General features: G+C 38.8%; 2 protein-coding genes across 5 annotated transcripts in view; one reads left to right on the forward strand and one right to left on the reverse strand.

Annotated features, from left to right (window-relative positions):
- IQGAP2 (IQ motif containing GTPase activating protein 2) overlaps positions 1 to 15544 on the forward strand; it is a 134174-nt gene that overhangs the window by 87605 nt on the left and 31025 nt on the right. The window contains exons 10-15 of one of the 4 annotated variants that reach the window (XM_069880715.1): positions 1 to 25; positions 555 to 633; positions 2813 to 2976; positions 3484 to 3644; positions 5743 to 5867; positions 7879 to 8042. The exon at positions 1 to 25 is cut by the window's left edge and continues 139 nt beyond it. In XM_069880715.1, coding sequence (XP_069736816.1) covers positions 1 to 25; positions 555 to 633; positions 2813 to 2976; positions 3484 to 3644; positions 5743 to 5867; positions 7879 to 8042 — 718 coding nt within the window. The remainder of the gene's footprint in view (positions 26 to 554; positions 634 to 2812; positions 2977 to 3483; positions 3645 to 5742; positions 5868 to 7878; positions 8043 to 15544) is intronic. The other 3 variants (XM_069880716.1, XM_069880717.1, XM_069880718.1) reach the window with 3 other exon arrangements.
- F2RL2 (coagulation factor II thrombin receptor like 2) lies at positions 11417 to 14838 on the reverse strand. The gene is made up of 2 exons (XM_069880739.1): positions 14222 to 14838; positions 11417 to 12556 (listed from the first exon to the last, which is right to left on the reverse strand). The coding sequence occupies exons 1-2, from the start codon at positions 14277 to 14279 to the stop codon at positions 11475 to 11477; spliced, it is 1140 nt and encodes a 379-aa protein (XP_069736840.1). The 5' UTR covers positions 14280 to 14838; the 3' UTR covers positions 11417 to 11474.

Below are 15544 nucleotides of genomic sequence, written 5' to 3' on the forward strand. Positions count from 1 at the left end.
TGATTCTAAAGAACAGAAAATGCAGGTAATTGAATGGAACAGGGGCTATGCGTCAGTTTGCAGTTTTAAGCTGACTTTAACCCAGAGAGAAATTGCCTTTATTCTGCCTTCAGCATTAGTTATAAAACAGTTTTATTAGGGTTTAAAAAATTGATGTACTAATCAACACCAAGTAGCTGCCTTTGCTCTAAAGAGCATGATGCCATTACAAGTAGTTACTAAGATACAAGAAGAAAATTCGACATATAGCATGCAGCCCGTAATACTATGTTTTCTTTGAAAATTAATTGTAACTTGAGTATTAAAAAAGCTAGTATTGAATCATTAACAGCAAATGGAAGACTAAATTGGGTCTTAGGGGGAAAATAATTCATTTTGAGGAAGATCAAAAGTCACCGGGAAAGATTAATGCTGTGTTTACTGTGACATTGTATTTGATGCACAGGGGACAGTACAATCAAATCCTAGTATCCCATCAAGGGTTTTTTTCCCTTATTTCTCATCAAATTAAAAGCATAATTAAATCTTCTTTTCTGATCTGTTCCAAATATGAGGTTCCAAATATGCTCGACAAAAGTGAAATACAGAAAGAAGTTAGTATTGCCAATGCGGAAGCTGAGGCTCACAAGCTTAGTGAGTAACTGTTTTAATATTTATTTATGCCACCACCGTTTAATTATGTTAAGCTGATTAATTGAATCCCCTATTTCTTGCATGTAAACAAGGTTTCTAAAATGGAAACCATATGTGTTGCATTTTGGTTTTGTAACTTGTTCTTGGTGTCACAACTGCCAAGTCACCAATCTGTGCTGCATTGGATATACTCTCACGTGAGGTAGCTTACACTTATTACTTTGAATAATGTGAGCCACTGGTAAATACGTTGTCTAAAACTGAAGACAATGCATGACTTGATGGCTTGAACAAATATTTATCACTGCAGTATTAATCCTCTCTTGGGAGCATTGACCATCCTTGTAGAATTAAGATAGAATGATCACGTGAAGAATGTTTTGCAGTCGTATTGCAGAGGAAAATTATTCTCACTTTGATACATGCATCTAAATCTAACCTGTTCTTAGTCTGCTAGTAATCTCGCAAGAGCCAGGTTACAGCTTGTAAACAATATAGTAAAGGGGGATCTAAATTTGCAGTGCATGCTTTGACTGGAAACTTCTTTACTAGAAACTCTAGCTTTGGTTAAACTGCTGTCTTTTCATGTTACATCTGGGCATGGCTTAGTGGCTGTTTTGTCTCTGGTATTATTTCCAATGCTTTAAATCTAGGCTGATTGCTTTTGTAATGTGACTTAAGGGCTGTACTATAAGGTCAGCTTAAGCCAGAAGATAAGTCTGACTTGCTATCTCAAATGTTAGCCTGGGTCAGACTGCTCAGGTGTTGTGAGCGGCACTTTCTCAAAACAAGTTGCTTCTTGACAAAGGAAATGAAGAGGAAAAATATGATGCATGAAAAGCAGTAAAAGCTTACATTTTTCTGCCCTCTGGAATACCAGGTAGAGAAAGCCTATAAGCCCATATGACCATTCTTCAGAGCAATTGAAACAAGATGCAAAGGTCTTGTTTAGGTGTCTATTTAGAAAGGTTTTCAAAGTCTGTGTTGTATAGTAAGATCTGAGTGTTGCTACACAGATGAACTGTGAATGGTGTGTGTTGTACAAGCAGTCTTGTATGAACTTGAGCAGTCAGTGGTGACTAAATACATTCCTTGGATGTTAGTACACAGAAAAGCCATAAGATAAGGTGAAGGAGACGGGTTTTTTGCTGATGAAAATGGCATTTGCGTAATTGTCATTAGTTAGTCTGTCACATGTCCTCCAACCTTCAAGGTTACTTCCCTTTGTGCAAGACCAAGGCAGTCTCTTGTACATGTTCATGGGTGCATCTTGGCCTGGGTTTCTTCAGAGTTGGCTCCTCCAGGTATGCAATTATGGTAGCTGTGACTAAGCAAAGGGAGTGTTGTAAGATTGCTGCAGCTGCCTGAGTGGGAAGTGCTTTTCAGCACTTTTCTTCTGGGGTTCAGACCTCTGCTGTAGTCAGTTAGGCCAAAAGCAAAACAAGCAAGTTCAGGTATTGAAAATGGTTAGACTCACACTTGATGTGAAATTTGAGCTGCAGAAAGGGGAGATAATTTCTAGGTAGCAGTGCTTCTGGGGACTGGTCTTCCACACTGTTAGACAACTAAACAGGTGATGGTTTGCAGAGGAAGTCCTAGAAGCTTGTACTATGGGGTTTTCCATCAGTTCAGTGACTGCAAATCCCAATCCGTCAACATATTTGGCTGATTTCTTACTATGGCTCCTCAAATGGGTAATAAAAATGTTATTGTCGCAGGAAGAGCTTGCTCTAGCTATCTGAATTAGGTCCTGCTGTAAGAAAGAGGTGAGGGAGGAACCACAGCACAGAAGAACAGGAGCTTTGGGCTGAAAAAAAGCTGAGGCACTGGTGATGACATACTCAGCAGTAGTCACTGCAAGCAAACCCAGAAATGTTGTTAAGTCTTTCTCTGTGCTAGAATGGGATCAGCTCCTTATTTTGGGTTGAAAGTACAGTAGGCAGTCTCCAGTATCTGAAAGTACAGAAACTTCAAAGTCTTCCAGTCAGTTACTTGCTGCATACCCTTGAATAGACAGAGATTTTGCAAAATTCAGCACTTGTCTTGAAGTATTTCACAAAAGTGTCTTGGTTTTTTTTTATGACAACAAATTATATTCTTTGGAATATCCTATCTGTCATCTACATGGCAAATGGCATGTGAAAATTAATAGGTTTTTTCTTTCCCTGCTGTTATCTAGAACTTATAGCAGTTGACAATATCAATACTGCAATTCGTAACTGTGATCCTAGTAAAACACTGGTTGCACTGATGAAACCTGAGGCACAGCTGCCTGTTGTTCACTCATTTGCTGCTGCTTTCTATCAAACTGAGCTGTTCAACCTCCAACAACAGAATGCTGTGGTAAGAGTGAAAAGCTTACAACCTGCTCACTGTTGTTATGTAGTCAAACCATGAAAGAACACAAACATAGCATGTTGTGTAAATTCAGACTTAATTCTCTTGCAGTGGTGTTATATATTGCATGAATCATTTTGGTTGTATAGGTATTCACAGAATCTGTTTCTTGACACTGAGCTCTATTGTTGCAACAAATTGACTTTTTGTAATTGTTGCATGCTCTTAATGAGGACTAACTCTGTTTTATATATAGTGTAGAAAAGCAAACCCCTGCTATTCTGGTAAGACCAGAATAGATAGGGTTGTGGGGCAGAGGAAAGAAGGAAAGGCTGAAGAGTTGTGTAGCAAACCCAGTAAGCTCTACCAGCAGTGTTGCCTTAATCTGACATGTCTGTGACTGAGAAATTTGCCAGGCTTTTTAAATCAAGTCCATCTCCTTGATGGTATCTAGACTGTGTAACACAAATCTGTTACACTGCTTACTGACTGTGGTACATTATTGTCCTACAGAACTACGTGGCACATGATGAACTATCTATTGCAGTAGAAATGTTGTCAGCTGTTGTGTTGCTAAACCAGGCCTTGGAAAGTAAGGACATCCTAATAATAAAGAATCATCTCAGAAACCCATGCATTGGCTTCAATAATCTGGAAGAGGAAAACTTTCAACGGTAAAGGTTCACTTTGTCTTGTCTGGATTAGACTTGGCAACTTCAGCAAAAGGATAAGTAGGAATTTTACTAAGTGGGCTGTCTTATGTTGTGGCTATGAAGCTGAAAGAGCTGTAAAGTAAACATCTGTTATAAACTTAATAAGAGACAAGCAATCTTGCGACTTCAGGTGTTTGAGGGCAGAAGATGCATGATGTGCAGGGAAAATATTGTCAGAAAGCAAACATTAAGATCTCTCAAGAATTTTTGCAGACACTAAAAAAATAAACCGACTGTAGCTGGAAATGGTTAATCAGTAACATCTCTGCAATATTGCAGATGGTCTTTGGAATGAGGTAGCATTTAATGTCTTAAAGTCCAAGAGGTCCCTCAAGTCACAGCTGACATACCTTTTCTTGAGAATTGCAAAGATGTGGGAAATGTAGCACAGTCCTGCTTGCCAAGAAGTTGAGCACAATGCTGTGGCACATGTGCATGTTCAACATTAAATTACAGCCTTCACTCAGCTGCCAACTGCTTGCACTGCCACATGCATGACTTGTCGCAGCCATGTCCTGTTACCTCTGCACTCATTTGTGTATCTGCAAAAAATATCAGGCAACGCTACAGTTTGTGTGAGACCTGAGCGCTGAGAGCATGGGTGGTGGCCAAACATCTTCAGCAGGCTGCCCTGAGACATGAATCTGAGAGCAGCCCTTGCTAGGTGTCTCAAAGCTGCAAACATGGCACTCAGGATAAGAATAGGAGACCAACCAGTGTTTTGGTTAGAGGAAGCAGAATACCATATAGTGTAACAAAATTAATATGGCACCTGTCCTCTGCTAATACTAGGTGGTGCTTGCAGGCAAGAGAAGCAATGTTAGAAATATACAGAAATGGGTCCTGAAGTGTCCAAGTGCAGCATTTTCAGCTGGTGTTACTGTGACCTGATCTTTAGATTAAGCTGCTGGTCAATACAAATGAAACACTAGGAATTGGTTGGAGTAGAGAATAAAATAAAATTTTATTATGCCATTATTATCTCTGCTGCCAAACCGTGTATTAACTATTGCAGGAAGGTTTGATTTCACCACACCAGAATTAATACAGTAGAACTGGAAAAAGTTCAGTGAGGGAGATAATGTTCAATGGTTTTCTGCTAGGACAGATTAATTTCTTAGGAGTGTGTTTCTAGAAGAGAGTATTCAGGGGAAATATAACAGAGGTCTGCAAAAGCGTCCACGTTGGGGGAAGGTTAATAAAAGTTTAGTTTTTATTTCTTTATGAGAATTGGAGTGAGAAATGTTTGCACAGTATCAAATATCAGGTTTAAAATTTACATAAGGAACTGCCATGTCACAAAACACCTAGAAGGACTCATTCCTGAAGAATATGTAAGATTTCAAGTTAGAATACATAAATTAATAGAGCACAGCGTTGTTTGCAACCGTTAGTGCTATTTGACTTCCAGCTTGGAAAGCCCTTAAGCACAGGCTGCTGAATGCTAGGAGGGCAAATCAGAGCAGGACATGATGATTCCCTCCTGTTTGGGGTTTGTTGTTTTTTTTTTCTGGCAAACATTTATTTCTCAGGTTTCTGCTGGAAATACAAGCTAAGTATTTGATCTGACATATCGTCATAGTTGTATGCTTGAATTGCGGTGAGAGGAACATCTTTTTTTATTACCTTCCTCTGCTCATGACCTATCATACTCCACATAGAGGGAGCATGGATGTAGCAGGAGGTGCTGCCACCTGATGCTAGAGCAAAAAAGTCTGATTTTTTTACTTGGTTTAGCAAGAAGCCAACTATAGGTTCTCCCAAATCTGCCATATAGTAAAGCGTATGTCCAGTGGATGTATTACCATGATCCCATTGCCAAGAAAAGTGCTCTGCATAAATGTACAGGGCCACTTTTTCAGATCCTGAAATGCATGCCTAGAACCAGCAAGGCAGCTTGCATGTCTGTATGATTTCTGGCAAGTGATGAATTTGTCTGAAATTCATTCATTGAAAAGAAATACTAAGCACTAAATGATGAATGATACATCTGACTAATTCTTTATGGCAGTTTATCTTGTGTATGAAATACACTTATGCATTTTATATCTTCTTATAGTTATGCTGATACACTATTGTCTATTAAGTCAGAGGCTTCATCTCAAGGCCAAGATTATTTAAGCTGGAATGATATCCAGAACTGCATTGACATGGTTAATATGCAAATTCAAGAAGAAAATGAAAGTAAGTAATTCTTCCTCTACATCACCCACAGAGATGATAGTCTGGTCTTTGGTAGACAATTTTTTATGATGAATGGCCTTCTTTAGATACTCTTCAAGTCAGAAAAGCATTCAATGATTTTGGACACCCATTGGTCTTTAAACGTCCTTGAAGTATTCTTGGCTAAGTTTTGGCTGGCTGAAATATCGTAGGGTGTTTGCCTTCTGCACTGTTACAAATGTCATGGTTCTGCCCATCTGGCAGTATCTTTCAGTATTTGCACTGCATGATCTTCCTTTATGGGTTTTGCAGAAATTGTAAGCAAGGAGTATATTGATGGATACGAGAAGAAATTACAGGAAGTGTCCTGTGGAAAGGAAATTTTTTTTTGTTAAATGATTTCCAAGCACTTGTTTTCCCAAGGGAGCTGGTAAAGAATTGTGCAGTGCAATTATCTATCTTGCTTTCCTTTTACGTAACTTAGTGCCTAATCTCAGATAGGAAATCTGGGCTTCAAAAATGCTGGAGGACCAAATTTCTCCACTGGATATACAAGTATGATTTCTTTTTTCTTTTTTTTACTAAAACTTGTGGCTATTGAGTTGTGCCTGTTTTGCTGGAGCAAGGAGAGGAGCTTTCAGACTGCTTGTCATTTGGGAAGTAGTCTAGAATATAGTTTGAGAGCCTTTGTAAGGCACAGGCTGTTTACAGGGTGGCACTAATGCATGGTGCATGGACTGTTCCCACACTGCTATCAGTGTCACCTATGCTACTGTTTCCTACTAGTAAGTGAAGCCTTATATCACAGAAATACTGACTACATTGTTGGTTCCTAAATCTAGTAAAATGGTTGCTACAGACCCACACAGCTAGCTCACAGTTTGTCTTCTGGTGGAGCGGACTGCTCAGCAGTTCATCTGACTGATGTGATCATTTTTTTGTCTGAATCTCTGCAGTCACTAGGAGTTGAAACAATCCCTAGGAAAGGTGGTCTTACGTTAAGAGAGTCAGCCTTAATACTAAAAGAGCTGCACTTCATTTCAGTGACACTGGCATCTGACCGGTATGATTATTTGGAGCAGAGAGGCAAAGAAGATAGGTGTCCTCTGTTTCCATAACAAAGCCCACACCTGCACAGTCCCTCTTTGGTGGCATCTCAGAAAACTTTCTCATTCCCAAAGCCTTATGAGGGCGTGGATCGATGACCCGACAAGCTTGGCTGTGGCAGGGTCTGGGAGAGAGTTGGTGAGAGATGATCTGCTATCAGCAGGGATGCTGTCCCTCACAGGTGATGAGAAAACCCTTGACTGATGCTCTTCTAGGGTGGCTTTAGGAAGAAAGTACCCTGAGCAGTGTGCTTCAGCACTGCTTAAGGGTGGGCGGAAATCGATTTTAAAGTGTTGAGACAAGTCTGAAGAAAACAAGTTAGACATTTTATTAAACACACTGGGCCATCTTACTTGCCAATTAAAGTCCTGAGTGCCACTAGTCTGAGCAATCAAGTGATTCCTCATTATTCAATATTATCAGATTAGTTATCAATGGGGAAATTTAGAGAAATGAGATTAAGTTACTGTGTAATGCAGTAGTTGGGAGGCCAGTATATATGTCTTTGTCCAAATCAGGATTTTGAGTAGTCTGATCTGAAATAACATGAAAATAAGTCTTTCAGCACTGTGAGCCACTATGTAGGTGGACATTTAGATGCAATGTCCAGCATTTCCTTAAGCTTCATGTGGATACTTCCTGTCCTGAAAGCAGGTAAGGGGGTTTTGTTTTTTTCGGCAAGGATCAATGATTTTTATGAGGAGGTAAATTAAGAAGAATCAATAACTGTAGAAGAGAACTGTACAACTTAATAGCTTCACATGGATATTTGACCAGAAATAATTTGAAATCAGCTGCTGTTGCTGCTTCTGCTTCTTGTTACTTGATTTTTCTGTTCTCCATGTTACTGCTTTGTTTGTACTTGATATTAGATAAGTTGCATCTTTCTTTGAAAACTGTGCTTTTGATAACTTTTGTTTCATAGAAATCATTGCAATTGGCCACATTAATGAAGCAATTGATGAAGGAAATCCTGAGAAAACTCTAGAAACCCTACTGTTGCCTACAGCCAAGCTGCAAGATGTGAGACCAGTAAATGCAAGGCATTATCAAGATGTTCTGCACCATGCCAAGGCACAGAAATGCAAGGTGAGAGCTTTGATTGTAGCTGATTGTCAGAACTGTAATGCCAATTCTTTTACCTTACTCGTGTCGCTGCCCTGTTCCCCTGATGTTTGGATTAACTCTGCCACTAGACTTGTGAAAAAACGCATGACTGCAAACCAGCCCTAAGTAACTTTCCATTACAACTTATTTTGACTGGCAAAAGGGATTAATTCTGTGTTTAATACTAAGATATTTTCTGCATGTGTGTCACTACTGACTTGATGTAACCTTGCTTATTTTTAATTCTACTAGGTTGCTGCAGCTACTGCAGTATGTGGGCAGAAACAGCCCTGACATAGATCTTTGTACAAATTCATAACTAGTTACTAGACTGTCATGCAGGTAGTTACAATATGGATGAGAACTGAGGTTTTTGCCAGAAAGTTGTCACAGGCATGCTGAAGGAGAAAAACCTGGGAACTACTTTCAGAAGTCTCGGTTGCTTAAATTTGGTGTTGTATAACAGTGGAGTTTTATATGTGTTTTTGTTCTGGCTTTATCATGTAACAAGCAGCTGGGTGTTTTGCACGTGCCTTCAATTTAAACCTATTTCAACAGGATATTGCTATCTGCTTTCACCAAAGCAGTGCCCTTGTTAGCATCACAGCTCAGAAGAATAAAAAGATCAGCCAAACAGCTTACAGCATGTGACTGAACAAAAGATTAGTTAAAGATACTGCTAGCACAGCACTTAACATATCCAGTATTTGGAAAAGATGCTTAAAATCAACATAATGCATTCCTGAAGTATTATGTTCAGCTAGAGAAAATCCCTGAACTTTGGCTTGTAGAAATATCTTCCAGCTATCTCTCCACTTCAGCTGTGGTATGTGCTATGAAACTGTGTTTCCAAAATCCACAGAACATTCAAAAGAAATTTGGACATCTGTTTCTTGCTTGGGTCTCAAATAAAGGCTGGTTTCACAGAGCCCTGGATGAAATGTCTCCTCCCTTGCCCTGTGTGCTGGGGCTGGTTGAGTGCATACTGACTACTTTACCTGTCCTGGAAGGGCTAAGGTTGGTATTTGCATGCAGAGTGTGTCCACGCAGATGACAGCTGTGTGGTTCTGGCTCAGGACGTGCCAGACCCTTTCTGCATGTGTAACAAGCTAGGATGTCCCCAAGGCAGCGATTTACAGCCCACATGTGCCTGCACACAGCAGTCCTGCCTTGGCTTGCTCCTGCTTTCTCCTACTGTGCTCCCTGGATGAAAAACTGGTGCCTACTCCTGCCACTGTGTGAATGTGCTGATAGGAAGCAAATGAGTGTCTTTAAGTTTTGGAACAAAAATTGTGCAATCTTTGAAATCTTCTTGTTCAAAAATTTGTGATATTCCTAGAGACTTCCACTGGCCTTTGTATCCTGAGGTACTTTGGTTTTTCAGTTCCTTGATGAGTACCTAAAATGTGTCCTCTGTCAACAGGAACATTGCTCCTGTTCGGGAAGAGGACACTGTACTATATGTGCTCCAAAAAGAAATATTCACATGTAATAATCTGAAATACTCTCTATGTTGGTCAATTACACAGGCATCACCATTGTTGAAGTAAAAATATGATGTAGATGGAATGTTCATTTAAAAAAAAAAATCCAAGCAGAATTGAAAAGATAGTGCAATGTCTAAAGCCTCTCTATTTCTCATTTTTCCTGACCCCATGTTTATAAAGCAGATCTGCCTTTAAATGTATCTAACATGTTTTAAGAGTGAGCTGTGGTGAAAGGAAGTATTTGATTTACGAGGAGCAGATATGTCTGCCTGTGAACTTCCTGTGTTTCCCAGCATCTGGATAAATATATGGGTCAAACCAGCTTGCTTATTCTAACCAGCCTGCTGTCATGTCCCTGTAGCTGTGGTGGAAGTAAAGTCTGCACCTAAATCTCCAACTACCCATTATTGGTCTTAATCTCAGAACACACCTACTTGTTCCTTGCTTGAAATGGAAAATGCAGACCTGGAATTTATTTATTTCTGTAATCGTAAACCACAGCTACTAATAGCTTTTAAGGCCATTACAAACCAAGTATATTCAGGTCCCAGTAAAGAGAAACCCTGTGTTTAGGGAGCATTTGGATACCTGAAAAGTTCAACAGGCATGCCAGATTCTGAAATGATTCCTGTGTTATTTTCTTTTTATGAGTAATAGGCACACAGGTTTTTCAGTTAGGTACACATTTTTTATATTTACAATAGTTATGTAACACCTGGATTATTTTAAAGTTGCGTTTAAAATCTGTTTGTGTGCATGTTAAGGGAATGGCGTGATTAAAACTAACTCGGATTAGTAGCCAGAAGAAATTGAAGAGCGGGAGTCTTAGCAGACTGCAAATTCCTTTGAGACATCTTCCAGTGTAAATGATTTGGAATAAAGTTTTTAAAATATTATCAAACTGCTGTAAGAGACTTTGGTCTCATCACTGTCTTATGTGCTGCAGTTACAAATACAAATGCCAACCACTGAGCTAATTTTGTAGGAACTTATACCTAGTATTTATGTAGGTTTTGAATTTCTATAAGCATAAAAGCTAACCCTTTGCTTTATTAACAGGGACAATCAATCATAACTATAGTATTTGTAATACTCTAGGTATTTCCTGTGAGGATGTGGAAATAGAGAATACTATAAAATAACTTCCTTGCTTTGCTTACAAAGCATGCCTGGATTCACACTGATAAGGGTTAGCTCCAAGCAATCCTCATGGGCTAGAACAGTGCAGACGCTGACGAAGTGGAAGAACAAGTCTCTAGTGCAAAGCTGGTTAAGCAGTCTTATAGGGACTGCTGCCTTGGAAGTGTCAGATACCATATCTGTGGCTGCAGATTTATTGCTCCTTGAACCTGTGGGGACTCTGGCTCTTTATTTCCAACAGCCAGGGCAGTATTTGCTCTCGGTTGTGTGACAGGGATCTTCAGCAAAGCTTGGCAGCTTCGGGGCGTGTAGAAAGTGCTTTTACTTGTTTCCATTTCTACCAGTCCAAACCCATGATTTCACATCACCATTCCTGCAGTGATTGCGGGCTCAAAGCTAATCTGATGTATGTGGAAACCATGAATGGACTTAAAAATACTGTTTAGAAATGGATTCCTCTTCTGGTGTTTGGAGGCTTTAATGACTTATACTCTGGTTTCTTCTTTCTGGCCATGAAGGTGAACTTCTCAGAAGTAAATAGAGGTGTGGAGACACTTCCTTGAACTTAGGTACACCAGATGTTGCAATACATGCGATAAAATTATAGCTCTTGAAGTATATTTCTGAAGATGTTCCTTGTGTGGTGTGTGGAATGAAGTAGATTTTACTGAGATTATTTAACATTTTTTTAATTTTTTAAGATTAATTGTTGCACCTGAGATTTCCTTCTGTATGGGTTAATACTATACAAAATCATAATTCCAATAATATAAATATAGAACTAAATTCATTTTTCCCTGGATATTTTAACCATTGTTAGATAAATATTGGATTGACTTCTAATTTTTGACATCAGAAAATAAAGGAAAGGATCAAGACAGCTGTTTAAGCTACTAAGGCATAAAGCAATTAGATAAAACGAATATAACCCATCTGTGTTATAATAGTAGTAATTAATGTGATGGATAATAAGGATAATATTGCTTGGCACAAAGCAAATAGCAAAGATGGTAAGGATCAGAAGGCTGACTTTAACATACCAGAGCCATTCATGAGTCTTGAGTGTCTGTATAATTGAGACATAGCAGAAAATAATAGTTACAAGAGGTATTAGAAACCCAAATATAGCTAGAGAGACATAGTAGTAGAACTGGAAGGAAGATATCGTTTCACAAGCACTGTGCACATCATGGCAAGTATAAATGTCTAGTTGTTTCACATAATAGCTTTGCTGCATTGTGCAAAGTGGAAGCATGTACAAGAAGACAATGATCCACACAGTAGCACAGACAGCAATGGCATAGGCACGTTTAGGCAGGCTCTTGTAGGTGAAGGGGTGAACGATGGCCACATAGCGACTGACGCTGATGCACATGAGCAGCAGAATGGAGCAGTACATGTTGCCATAAAACACCACAGTGGTAGCTCGACATAACACTTCTCCAAAAATCCAGTTGTTCCCATTGATGTGGTATGCAATTTTGAAGGGCAGCATGATGCAGAACAGCAGATCTGAAACTGCCAAGTTTGTGTAGAGGATGGCAGTGCACACAGACCGGATCCTGAAGAGCAGCATCCACAAAATGATGGCATTGGATGGTACACCCAATAAAACAGCACTGAGATACACAGTAGGTATTAGCCTGGTACTCAAAGAACTGGTCAGGTACTCCAATGTCGTGTTGTTCACTTCTGTTAATGTAGAGTCATTTAACTTTTTGGAAGAACATTTTTGTTCTCCGATATGGATGGTTGTTGTCTCCCCTTCTATAGCATAAGGGGGGATGTAATCATAGTCTCTTGCTGAAATTCCACGGAAAGTCTTGATAAGAGACACAGTTTTAATTGCAGAGCCATTCAGTGAAAATTCTGAAGGTTAAAAAAAAGGTTAAAATTATTAAAAAGAGCAGACTACTGGATTGACAGTATAATTGACCTCTAGGTACAGAGAAAGATAAACATCTCCCTGTAGGGAAAAAAATATGTTGAAAGGATTTGGTGACATTCTCGTTTGTTTTGGGTGCTCAGACCAAATGTGTTCAAGGACAGTCTTCACTTTATGTGCCATCTCACACCCAGTGTTGAAAATCTGCAGTAATTTAATGTTGAGCTGATATTTCTGCATTTGGCGTATTTTCAGTAATTTCTGGCAAAAAATATCAGACACTTGTGTAATTTATCACATGTAGAGGATTTTCCCAGTAGTAGCAACCTTGATGATTCTTATATAAGCAGCAGCCTTGGTCTAGGCTCAATCAGAATTTCCAAAGCAAACAGTGATACTGCCATTGTCACTTCATGGATGAAATGCATGACCACAAAAGATGCAAAAAATCATGTCTTGCCTAACATAGACAGAAACTTTCAAATTAGGAAATAGAAATAACCCACAATTTTCTGGTCTCACATATAACATTACTGGTATTCTTCAGCTTCTGACTAGAGGAAACTAGATCTTTTCAGCTTCTCATATGTGAAGAAGGGCAGTTAATATTGCAAAATGAAAACAATTATTTTGGCTGATAGTAGATCAAATATATTGGTAAGTAAATAAAATTTTCATGTGGCAGGAAAATCTTCAGGGAGTATCATTAGCATGTGGGCAAAGCCAAAGATGCTGCCTGTTCCTCAATGTTTAGTAAAGAACTTTGAAGAGACATTGATGTTTCCAGATGAAGCACAAGCGTGCTCAAAATACTTTCTAAAATCAGGTGTTACAAAACAGATTTTGCAGAGTAAACAACTGTATAATGGATTTTGTAATTTTAAAATTTTCTTAGCTATGCTTAATGCAAAAATACTTAGCCTAAGACTTGGAACATGCATCTTGAAAATGGAATTCAGAAATGAACAGAAATTTGGGTGAAAATTTGAGTTTTCCTTTTACCCTTTTTTATTGTAATATTTTTTTTATTGTAATAAAATATGGAAAACTTTTATCAATTTTTACTGGCAGATCCATGATAGAATGTTTTGAAAATATAATTTGTAGACTGCACAGTTAATCCAGAAAATTAATTTGTCACTCTTAAAACACGTGTATGCATATGCATATATATTGTGTATGTATATTTATAATAGCCTTTAAAGGTGAGCTTGGTTTGAAAACAGCTTTAATTTTATTGACAGGAAAAACTGACTTATTTGATTATTTTGTTCAGTTATTTTTGTAACAGTAGTTATCTGAGCGTTTCCTTGTAGCAGGACCATCTGTGAAACTATAATTCTGTGGAATATTTTGAAGTAGAAGAACAAGACTATATATGTTTATCATATCACTACGGAAATACTAGAAAAGTGTCTTCTGTGAGCACAGAAAGATCACTTCAATACAGTTGCTTTTAGAAAGCAGCTGGGGGAGGAGGTATAGTGTCACTAAAATGGAAGAATAAAAACCTACCTTAAGTGAAACTTCCTAGAGTAGTTTTCTGTAATTATTCATTTACAACCCACTTAAGCTGACAAAGTGCTAATGTTAACAAAAGCCCATGTTACTGACTAAAATATGGAATATATACAGAGATGAGGACTCACCTGTTGTGGAAAGACTGGAGGTAAGAGAAAGCAGTCCTACGAAAACAAGTATCTTCATTGTAGTAAGTGAAATCCAGATAGCCAAACAATGATACTCTTCTACTTCATCTCACAAGACGTATTTTGGAGGGACTTCTCCCTCTCCTGTAAGAGATTAAAGAGTGATTGATCTGTACTCCAGATGCATCCTGTAGGCATGAGGTTTATGGTAAGGAGCTAGTTTGTTCTTTGTCTACTACACTAAGAGGGTGTGACGAATCCAAATATTCACACATGACTCAGTTTCAGCCTCTGCACAACACAGATAAAGTTGCTTTACAGCAGCTATTTAACTCCTAGTTTACCACGACCCTGAAGCCTATGTGGCATGTTCTACTGGAATTTGTACATGCAGGTATTTTGAGATAAAGTGTTTTCTGGAAAAATTAATGTTCAGTAAATCGTCAAGGGTCTCATCAACAGACATAAATGCTGTGTTGCTGAACTCTGTATCCTTCTCAAGGAAAAAGCTTAGGCTTGGAGAAATTAGATCTTATTTTAGCAAATGCAAAGGTGAAAGCAAGTCACACAGAAACATGCCTTAAGAAAACTGTGCTCTGCTTTTGTCTTTTACTTCCTTACCCACTGTTAGCTGTCTGTGTTTCTTCGATGCAGCTGCAGCCTCTGCTCAGACAGCTCCCACCCCTCCACAGCTTGCAACCTCTAAAACCTTTCCCCTATTTTAATGTTGTTGATACTTTCCTTTTACTCTGCCTAGTTTTTCCCCCCACCCCTTCCTCCTTGAATGCTAAATAACAGCTTGCTTCAGCAGACAAAATTATCCCAAGTCCTGGTCTGGCTTCCAAGCTAGTGGCAAGGCTTTACGTAAGCTGTGCTTGGCTCCAGAGCAGTATTTGTCTGTTGTGTTTACTGTGTAAAAGCTGGATGCCAGATAAGGATTTATTCAGTTTCCCAAACCTTTTCTCAAAATTATTGGCTGTAGTTTGGGAATTTAGTATATGGCATGTCAAGTGTTAAGTTTTGTGTTAGCAAAACTTGTGGGGTGTGTTCACAACTGCTTGACACCACTGGATTTTATTTAGATATCCTGCTACCTCGTTTACATATATGAGGCAAACTAAAGAGTTTGTCTTTAGGGTTTTTTTTTACTGTATGTTCTCATGGTAATTTCTGGCCTACAGTTGGGTGCAAAACCAGGGATATTCATTGTGAAGTTCATTCTTTGTCCGCATGTTTAACTTCAGAGAGTTTATGTGGGGTTCTCCTGAAATATTTGTGTGCATACACCCCTAGATCTTTATCAAGACTGTACATTCCAGTTTC

Source organism: Phaenicophaeus curvirostris, chromosome Z (assembly GCF_032191515.1).
Source record: "Phaenicophaeus curvirostris isolate KB17595 chromosome Z, BPBGC_Pcur_1.0, whole genome shotgun sequence".
Classification (NCBI taxonomy): Eukaryota; Metazoa; Chordata; class Aves; order Cuculiformes; family Cuculidae; genus Phaenicophaeus; species Phaenicophaeus curvirostris.

Excerpts from the sequence above, each read along its gene's own strand:
- F2RL2 (XM_069880739.1), bottom strand. The coding sequence starts at position 14,279 with ATGAAGATACTTGTTTTCGTAGGACTGCTTTCTCTTACCTCCAGTCTT. Across the intron at positions 12,557-14,221 it reads CTCCAGTCTTTCCACAACAG|AATTTTCACTGAATGGCTCT; the intron begins GTGAGTCCTCAT and ends TTTAACCTTCAG.